Genomic DNA, 11060 nt, shown 5'->3' with positions numbered 1-11060 from the left:
GTAAATGAATGGATAACTCAATCTATGAAGATATCATTGGACATTAATTCATATATCTATGCATTTTCCAGAAGAAATATTCATAGTATATTTTTATATACCAACCAGTAATGGTATATTTTCAGTTTTTTAACTTTTGAGGGTTTTGTTTCTTTTGATTATTAATGGTATGTTCTGCAAAAGTGATAGAAATGGAGAGCAAATGCATTCTAATATATTATCATGGAGAAATGGCCTGAGAGAAGACTGATCATGTGAACCAGGACATTTAATACAACCAGGGCAGATAATTTTTAACAGGCATATACAGGTTGAGGTAATATCCATTCCTTTATATCCCATGTAGCCCAAGGAATAAAAGAACAAAGACTAACTTTAATATTGTCTTCATACATGTTTTAATTAATTTCAATTAATGCTACTAACAATTCATTTTATCTTTAAGAATTATGTTGTCTTTTAACTAAGTAAACTATCTAAAAAACAAGGCCTGCATTATTTATTCCCTTTTCTGCTCTCATCTACTGTTTGTCTACAGTTGACATTTAGTTCCTTTAATAAATCTATCAATAAATAGAGTATGAAAATTTGAATGTTAAATGGCAGTATTTTAGTACTGTTTCCCAGTTGATATGGCCAATCATAGCATTTAACTTGTTCCTTTCCCATACTACAAGACTTCTTTTGACCAATCCCATATTACTTTGATGATGATATCATGCATAGACATACCTCATTTAAATTAGAAATAAGACCTATTTGTCTTTCTCTATTGAAAGCAGGGAATTTATGAGTTGCTAATATCATCATAACCTTTACATTGACATAAAAATCACAATTGTTGAAAATACACACAAAAGAACTTTAGAATTTGATAATGTAATTGCATCTTATTTATAAGATGAGAGTAGTCACATTTTTCGGGAATATAGTATAATGAAACATATTTGGGATAGCCTATTACATCAACAAATAACTATGATTCCACTATTTTGCTGAATGAATATTAGTGAATTAAACTTTGTTGTTGTCTTCCCGTGAGATATATTAATACTGTGCATTTGGGAATGATAAAGCTTTTGAATGGGTGCTTCTTTTATATCTTGAAAGTTGGTCACGTATATTAACAGTAAACACCCACAGAATGCATATAGACCTACCTTTACCAAGGATATTTTGTCATATATGTATATATCTAAACGCTTTAATGAGGATATATTGATATATGTATATCCATCTATCATCTATCTATCCGTTTATCTAGATACATTTATATCTAATAATTGGAAAGGCTCTAGAAATTAACCAATGTAAATAATCCCAATTTAAATATGAATAAACTAAGATTTTAAAAAATATTTACCTAATATGTATTTAATTTTTGTAATATCATCCCTCTCCTTGTCAAAATATATATGCATATTTACATACACACTCATACACATACCACACTGACTTTGAGAAGACATAAGAATTTAAAAATATGAAAATAAAGCAAAGTATCTTTCCACTCTAAATCTCAAAGTTCCAATGCACTCTCTCTTCATCATCACATATAATCCATTTGAAATATATATATATTTCTATATATATGCATATATAAATATGATGTATGTATAAATATATATTTCAATATAGTATATTCAAATGATTTAATAAGTAATGTCTAGAAAATATTTTGATTGTTATAATTTCAGAATGATATACAATGTATATGTTATGAATAAGATTCATGGCTAATTAAAAATATTTAACTTTTAATATAGGAAATTGAACTACTGACATAAGACATTTGATATTTCTCAATAACATATTGAACAATAAAGAAAAAAATTAAATTACTATCAAAATAATATGTAAGATTCAAGTGATTTAAATGTTACAACTTTTTAAAATATTTACTTTTTAAAATTCAGATATTCTAAATGGTCTTAAGCAAATAGTTATGAAATATTTAATGCAGTAAGAACATTTCATTCAAGGATCAGTCTCTTGCAAACATACTGGATGCTATTTACCATTAGTTATATCGATAATTTCTACTTTTCATTTACCTCAAGTTTATTACTCTAAATTCAGCTAGAGTCTACCATTTTGTATTTTTACTCAAGCAAAAATACTGTTGTTTGTGAGTTTCTGGAGCATAATAGGCAACTATCCTTTATCAAGTTTGATTTAGTGAGTTTATATACTGCTTTCTGTATATGAGATAAGATCACTTATTTTTTCTTACAGTATAAATGGAATCATTGCTGATTTCCTATGCATATAAGAACTGAATTTCTTCAGATACATCTTATGTTTCTTTTGTGCCCACAAAGACATCTGGATACTCATCAGAAGTGTAAAAATCCCAACTAGAAGAAAAAAGAAATAATTGTTCTTTATTTCTTATTTTTATTATGGATGTAGCAAGCTATATTAGAAAAAAAATCATATATACTTCTTAAAATATTTCTCGTGTTGCATAGTTCTCTATCAATTTTCTTTACTCATGTATATTGCCTAGCATCATATACATTCAATCAATATTTATTGCATAGCTGAATAAACATAAAAAGTATATAGAGATCAAAATAAATCTATGTTTTTTACATCCCACTGCCACAAAATACTCCCAAATAAGGAATTTAAAAATATCCTTGAATTTTTCAATAATAGTTTTTCATATGTGTATAAAATACTTCTACACACACATACACACATACGACAAGCAGCATTAATTTTAATCCACATTTTTGTACAGTGGAACAAAGAATTGATGAAAAGGATATGATACATATCCCTTTAATACATGGAGTTCATTACAATTTAACTTCCTTGTGTGTTAAAATGACCAGCGTTCAAGATTACACATTCATGCTCCCAGCTTTCCCTTCACAGATGCATATGAACACTTGAAGACACAGTACATGCAAGTCTGTGCACATGCACAAGAGAGGGTTTAAAATGAAGTGTATTATTATTACCACTCCTTTTTAACAAAAGCTTGTTGCTTAATAAATATATTTGGACTACATTTTCTAGCTTGGATTAAGCCACAATTATATAGAGATGCATAGTAAATAATGTTCCAATATATTTTAATACTGCTAAAAAAATCCAAACTAAAAATAAAGGCAAAAAATCCCTTTACAAACATGCCTAATTTTAGTACCATACAATCTGTTCTCAGAAATCACTTCTCCTAAAGGTGTATCTACTTCAATTAAATGTCAGTAAACACAGATCTCACCTGGCAATGTTTGCGTCATGACTGTGAAACTAATCCATGATCCAATCTGTTAGATTAAAACATAAATTAACAAATATTGATAGTCAGTCTAGAAATTTGTTCACTTGTGAAATTAAATAGGTAATTTAAAAACTAAACAGTAGGAAAATTCTAAGTAGAAATAAATTTCCTAAAGACAATAATTTTGTTGTTAAATATAATAAAGTTATTAAACAATCCCATAAAACAATATCATATTCATAAGAAAATGAGACATTATTCCAAAATTTTTGATAAAAAATAAAATCCTGAAGCTTCTCAAGACATTTTATATGATGATTATAAAATTTTCTTTAAATCTAGATAAATATATGCACATATATTCTATATTCTGCAGGGAAAATTGTGGTTGAACTATTCCATTTTCCTATGCCTATAACTTAAATTGAAATCTATATAATCATCTATATCTTTAGCTATACCTATATCTACAGACAAAACATATACACATATTATCATATATATATATTAATCTATAATACATGTAAGTACATAAACACATGTATTTAGTATATTATCAGATAAAGTTCAGTTACTTGCATACATAGCGAGCATACCTCATAGGTGTAGTTAGGACATGAAACCAGGAAAAACATCCACGTAAAGGGGTTATAATTTGGACTTGGAAAACAGGCATTATTTCCTTTTAAAAAGTAGAGTAAAATGTCAATGATGTTACATATTGCAAATTTGATCACATATTTATTGTATAATTCTAAATTCCCTAGAACAACTATATACCACATGAAATGTCATCATATATTTACAGAAACCTATTTCACAAATTACTCAGAAGAGACCCAGTTTCAAATGTTATAACCTTTTGACTGAAATAGAATCCCTATCATTTTCTGACCATGTCTACAGCTATGTTGCTGTAAAATTACAGAATACCACCATAATAATCAATTGTTTAAGTTTTAAAATCAAACAATATATAGATATTACTTTATCAAAGTAGAGCAGCAGTATTGCATACTGAGATTCATAAATGTGTTTTCACAATTGCATGCCTCTTCCTATTCTCCTTTTAGTGTCAAAGAATATATTTTTGGTTGAGAATATTAAATACCTCAAACCTCTTTCTATTAAATTACTGAAAATCCAAAGAGAAGTTCATAATTATGTCATTTATATCAGAAAAGTATGAAAATCGCTCATAGGAGGATTACAGTGAATATCAGTATAGTTAATATTCAGAAATACCATATAAATTATTTCTGCTCAGTAATCAGGATTGTTATTTACAACTCTCATTATACTTAGCATATTGTCACTTGATTTTTGTTAGCTACTTTTTGCCTTTCAAATTTTTTTGAGAAATATTTTGGATAACAAATTTATAATGATTTCAAGTTGAACTTTGAGCTATGACATTTTGTAAAAGTAAATATGAATTATAAAATTACTGTTTATTCTCCATAGCAAGATTTAATCAGATAACACATCAACTAATCTCTTTTAGTTGTAATTCTAAAGTCATAATGAAATGTCAGTATGTTGTTTTCAAAATTGTAACTATTGTTGAAGTATCACAGTGAAAAATATATTAGGCAATGTGCAGATTTCATGCATTGCTCATTTCAAGATAAGGATAAATATGTACGCCATTTAATAGTACAGATTCTCTTGGTAACATTTATGTAAACATCTTTGTGTAGCCTCCATATATTCATCAAAAGAAAGATAATTGAGGAACCTACCCACGTTATAGTAAGTGACTTTCAGGTGCAGAATGTGCACACAAGGTAATTTGGGTTAAAGCCAGTTTATGACTGTTCAATTCCTGGAGGTAGTGGAATGATCAGGATCCACAAACACACATTTCTTCCAGATGTGGTTTGCAGATTAAATAACCAATGTGTCTTGTGACACAGAAAAACCTAGTTTTCTTTCCCAGTTTTTGGACTTAAACTAGTTAAACTCATTGATGGAAGAACAGTCTGGGACCCCAGGGAGAAAGACTGCAACATGGAAACAACTGTATACATATAAGGATTCTCACAATCATTCATTAAAATAACTTCACTAAACTATCTACGGTCATCTGGGGAACTGTATACTAGTGAGAGTAGACTATCCCTACATTTTAAGGACTGCTAAACACAGTTAGTCCACTGCTTCATAGGGGTTATTTCCCCAGACACTGAATGAATAATTGGAATATACATACTTTGTAGTTTGCATAATCCCATTGTGCATTGATTTACTGGCCTTTGGGGCAAGAGCTAGTGGGGAAATCCAAGTGGAAGCCTCTGAAATTGCACTCATTCTTTTGTAAATATAAACAGTCTGCATCCCAATGAGAGATTAATGCTACATTTAAGATCTAAAGTATGTTTGTATGATATTCTCCATTATATCTCCATTTAATTCACTTCTTTAGGTCCTGCAGAAGCCAGATGTATTTAGGAGGGTGACAGTGGAGTACTGCAAACTTGATCACACATTATCCACCATTGCAATTTATTACCAGATATGATATCTTTACTAAAGCAGATTAACCCAAACTTGGGTCTATGGATATAGCCACTGAATTGACAAATGTATTTTCCATCTCTAGTAGAAAGGAAGGCCAGAATTGTTTACTTTTCTTTAAAATGGGCAATAGCATAGAGTTTCAGTTGTTTTTTTTTTGTTTTGTTTTGTTTTTTCTTTAACTGTTTAATACTCACACCCTTTGCTAAAAAATAGCTCAAGAAGACCCAGGTTGGTTGGGCATCTCACTGAAAATCACTCGATCAATAACATTATGCTATTCATACTGAATGAGTAAGAAGTGTTTAGTATGCTGGTGGCCTTACTAAGACATGTGTGGTCCACAGAAGGGGGGTTGCTAATAAACACTACAAAGATTTAGGGGCCAAATGATTGTGGGGCAACCTTTCCAAAACAGAGAAAATGTGTGGCAAATTGAAACCCATATCATTAAGAAGGAAGCAAAATGCCTTGTAGGCCTCTTCTAGTTTGGCAGGTATATTATACACCAGGGAAACCTCCTCTGAACTGCACACCATGGAGTACAAAAAGCTGTGAAAGTTTAGTAGGGCACAAGGCAGAAAATTGCAGCAGGTTCAAGTTTTACTGCAAGTACTCCTGCACTTGGACTTATAATCAGGTAGACTCTACATATTAAATTTATCAGTGGTGGAAAAACTTAATATGTGGAACTTATGGTTAGCCCCAATGGAATAATCACAATCCTGAACCTTGGTATTCTAGAGCAGGCCATGGCTTTGTAGCACAGAATCATATCTCTTTGACAAGATAGTCCTGGAATGCTATTGAATCCTGGTATAATTAAGACTCTACTCTAGGCACACCAAGTGACCATGTGGTCCTACCTGAGCACTATAAGCTGAGTTCTGTTAGATGTACCAAGTCATAAGGTTAGGTAAGACTAGTAATAATTCATTTTAAGATAGAAGTGATATATTCAGAATGAAACTGAAAATAGGCAATAGGATACAAACAGGCTGCATTACCAGGCATCCAGACATGTCACACACCACTGTTGAGCCAAAATGTCTCCTAACTCACATGCATGAAAACCTTAGGTATCCCTTCAGGCCAGCTGAAAAGGAGGAAGACCTTGAGCTTAGTTCAGGGATGAGTTGGCTGGCATGTGGGAGGAAGCCAAAATGCACAGCGGCTACAATAGAGTCACATTTAGGGGTCACACCCTAAAAGACAGTAGTGAGGGGTAAATTCTCCCAGTGGGCAGAGTCTCTGTAGTTGAACAAAATATATCCAATCTACATTATACATAAAATAACAGGCAGTGTCAAATGGACAAACTAGTAAGGATTGCAAGACTGCCCATGAATATGAGTGGCCATGAAATATGAAGATATGTGTACCACATGTTAATGCCCCAAAGGGAGCATCAATGATGGAAGAGACAAACAGGTAGAAAATTTGACTTAGCCAGTCACTGTCAGCCTGTTTCTGTAATGGATTACTTATTGCTAGTATGGGTGCATGAATGGAGTATGGTGGCAGGGATGGAAGCTATACTTGGCCTCAATAGCATGAGCTCCCACTTACCAGGGCAGATATAACTACTGCCGCTACCAAGTGTCTAAACTGTCACCAATAAAGAACACCAGTTAGACTGTAACAAGGCACCATTCTGCACAGATATGATCTAGTAACCTGATGGCAAGGTGATTTGTTGAACACCTTCTATTTTTAAAGAGGCAGCAATTCATATTTGCAGGAAATGACACATACTCTGTGAATGGATTTCCCTTTCCTTCCTTTAGGTCCTGAGTCAGTCCTATTATCTGAGGATTTACACAGTATTTGATCAATTAACACATCTCTTCCACAATATACTATTTGTTTGTTTGTTTGTTTTAACATCTTTATTGGAGTATAATTGCTTTACAATGGTGTGTTAGTTTCTGCTTTATAACAAAGTGAATCAGCTATACATATACATATATCCCCATATTCCCTCCTTCTTGCATCTCCCTCCCACCCTCCCTATCCCACCCCTCTAGGTGGTCACAAAGCACCAAGCTGATCTCCCTGTGCTATGTGCTGCTTCCCACTAGCTATCTATTTTACATTTGGTAGTATATATATGTCCATGCCACTTTCTCACTTCGTCCCAGCTTACACTTCCCCCTCCCTGTGTCCTCAAGCCCATTCATTATGTCTGAGTTTTTATTCCTGTCCTGTCCCTAGGTTCTTCATAACCATTTTTTTTTAAGATTCCATATATATGTGTTAGCATATGGTATTTGTTTTTCTCTTTCTGACTTACTTCACTCTGTATGACAGACTCTAGGTCCATCCACAATACACTGTTACTTTAAGAAATCCATTTTTCAAAAAGGAAGTACAGAAGTGGGCCCATAACCAAAGGAACAATTTCTCATATCAAATACAGCATCATCAAAAAGTTGCCAACCTCTTCCCTGGTGGCGCAGTGGTTGGGAGTCTGCCTGCCGATGCAGGGGACACGAGTTCGTGCCCCGGTCCGGGAAGATCCCACATGCCACGGAGTGGCTGGGCCCGTGAGCCATGGCTGCTGAGCCTGCGCGTCCGGAGCCTGTGCTCCGCAACGGGAGAGGCCACAACAGCGAGAGGCCCGCGTACCGCCAAAAAAAAAAAAAAAAAGTTGCCAACCTGATGGATTAATTTGCTAATCTGTTGAAGGCACAGTTGAAATGCTGACTTAGGGTCAAAGTACACCTTTAAATCTATAAGATAAGGTTTATAATTGAATAGGAATCAACCCATGTCCCATGACAGAAAATTCTCCACTTGGAAACAAGGATCTTAAAACCTGAAGACCCCAGTGTTGTGGGGAATGAATCACTACTCTTGGCAGAGTAATTGATCCTATCATGAAAAGGAGGTAAACCTGCTGTTATACAGTGGGGTAAGAAGAGTATATTTTGCCTCTAGTATTTGGACATCTCTGGTATTCCCTTGACCCATGGACAGGGGCCATGTCCATGTCCTGATAAGGACCCTCAAGTGAGGGTCCATGTCATACCACAGATAATCCCTGAGTTGTTAAATGTGTCAGTTGAGGGTGAAGGGAATCTAGAAGTTTGTGGAGGAGGAAGATGATACAAATCAGTTGTTAGACCAAGGCCATGTGCAGCAGTGAAGGCTGTGTAATTTCCCACAAATATGTCTCTTTCAAATTTCTTCTGGTAGCAGAAAGCTTTCACCTATTACACCCTCTGAAAGGATGGCCTTGACAAAAGAGAACTGCCTTATCCTAGATAATTTCCCCATTTCCAGGGAGCCCCAAATCCAACCTACCTTTTCTCTAGTCATTCCAAGTTAGGGTAACTCAGAAGTGTTCTCCTAGTTTCAGATAACCCTAGAGAAATGACTGAGGCCATCCTTCAGACATCACAACTCAGTTTCCTACTAGGCACAATTCTTCCCTTTTTTTCAGTACTTTGTAATAAGCATTTTAAAAATGTGTTCTATATCAAATTGTGTTTTCTGGGGAACACATTTTGTGACATCTTGCTTAAACAGTCAATATAAAATGGTCCCCCAATCCATAATTCATGCCTAAAGCATATCTAAGGTACAGATATTACTACAAACTTGAATTAATATGTAAGTGGGGAAATAAAAATCCAAGAGCAACAGAGACTCATTTAGAGGTGACACAGGAACTGAGAGTTGGATAAGGATTTTATGTAGGGAAAAAGAGTGCACTGTGTATGCAGATATCAAGAATGCATGATCAGAAGAAGAGGGTTTACTCTGGGAAAACGTCTGAGACCTGAGGTTATCAGGACACTGGATACAGAGAACTGAAATGAAATGATTTGAGAGTAGTGAGTCCAGAGGTTTTCATATTAGAAGGCACTGCTTCTAAGAAAGGAGAAAATACTTTGAAGGCTTAGAGGGGAAGGGAAAGAAGGTAGTATTTCTGGGAATTAAGGAATTTAGAAAACAAAGGAGTGTATAGAGGATCAAAAGACACAATGAAACACCCCATCCCCTCCAGAGCACACTTTATTCTTTATAGACTTCACTTCAATCACCCCATCTGTAAAAACACTTGTTATTTCTCTTCAGGGACAATCTACACTCTTAAAATGAATATAAGTTGATCAGTATTCACATAAGGCTTTTATATGAATAAAAACAAAAGCCAGAACTTTTTCCAACTGATAAAAATAACTCCCCCAAAAATTAAAACAGAGAAAAAATTTAATGCATAGAAGCATTTGCAGATAACAAAGAATATAACTGTTAAGAAATCCCAGAACTCAAAATAGGTATGGACAAAACAGGAACAAAAAAATAGTTGATTCTTCTCAAGAATTAAATTGTAGGAAAAAAATCACATTACTAATATGGTACATATTTTCAGTTTGCCTAAGGGTAGAATGTTCAGTAGAATAGGGGATATTAAGTAGATGAACAAAAACAGTGAAAAAAAATCTAAAAAGTTAAAAACAGAAAGTGATAGATATATAAAATAGAGGCAGATGTAACATGCGTGTAATGTAACCCCACCCTCTCCACACAGTCCACAATGTAACAAACCAAATTTTCAACTATAATACAAGAAAACTTTCTAGAATTAAAACAAAGACATGAGTCAACCTACTAGAAGATTACATCATGTCTCTGGGAAAATTGATCTGGAATTATCAAATCTAAGACACATCCTGCAAAACTCTGTACAAAATTAATAGACTTCAGTGATAAAGAAAAAGTATCTTGAGTCTAGAGGCAAAAGACCAAGCCAATTAATCAAGGAGGGAAGATTAGATTGGCTTCTGACTTGGCAAGAGCAACATACAAAGCAAGGTAAAGGGTGGAGTAAAAGCATACACACACACATAGAAAAGTCTTTCTCACATAAACATTTCCAAAGTTTGACTTTGAAAACGTGATGATTTAAAATTTTCATTTTCAAGTAATGACTGCATATACCAGATAGATGAAGAAACTTGAGCAAAGTCACAGTTAGAGAGTCAGGGTCAAGACTAAAAGTTGTGATATTCATAACTTTGGCAATGTTAGCATTTTTGTAAAATTGTGTTGTGTTCTGCTTCTATACTTAAAAAAATCAGACTATCAGAAGTTTTTCATCTGGGCTTCACATACTTCCAAAGAGAAATCAGTAGATCTATGAATTTGGATTAGATAAAAATGGCATTTAACCTCTAAATAAAATGCAAGATTTACTTCAATACAAATGCAGACAACAAAACACAATACTATTTGCATTATTCTGTTAATTTTTTTCAGGCAGAGATATTTTCAAATAATATTACAGTTGTTTTAGATT

The 11060-nt window shown here is 33.5% G+C and overlaps 1 protein-coding gene across 1 annotated transcript in view; it reads right to left on the bottom strand.

Moving 5' to 3' along the window:
* Positions 1 to 250: 250 nt before the first annotated feature.
* The window catches only part of TECRL (trans-2,3-enoyl-CoA reductase like), a 93835-nt gene continuing 83025 nt past the window's right edge, over positions 251 to 11060 (bottom strand). The window contains exons 10-12 of the mRNA XM_082652848.1: positions 3832 to 3917; positions 3236 to 3281; positions 251 to 2357 (exon numbers count right to left, since the gene is read on the bottom strand). Of these exons, the coding sequence (XP_082508974.1) occupies positions 2230 to 2357; positions 3236 to 3281; positions 3832 to 3917 (260 nt within the window). The 3' untranslated portion in view covers positions 251 to 2229. The remainder of the gene's footprint in view (positions 2358 to 3235; positions 3282 to 3831; positions 3918 to 11060) is intronic.

The sequence above is a fragment of the Grampus griseus genome (genome assembly GCF_964374135.1).
Source record: "Grampus griseus genome assembly, chromosome: 4".
In the NCBI taxonomy this organism is placed as follows: Eukaryota; Metazoa; Chordata; class Mammalia; order Artiodactyla; family Delphinidae; genus Grampus; species Grampus griseus.
The sequence above is the reverse complement of the archived record's forward strand: the minus strand, read 5'-3'. Positions and strand labels throughout refer to the sequence as shown.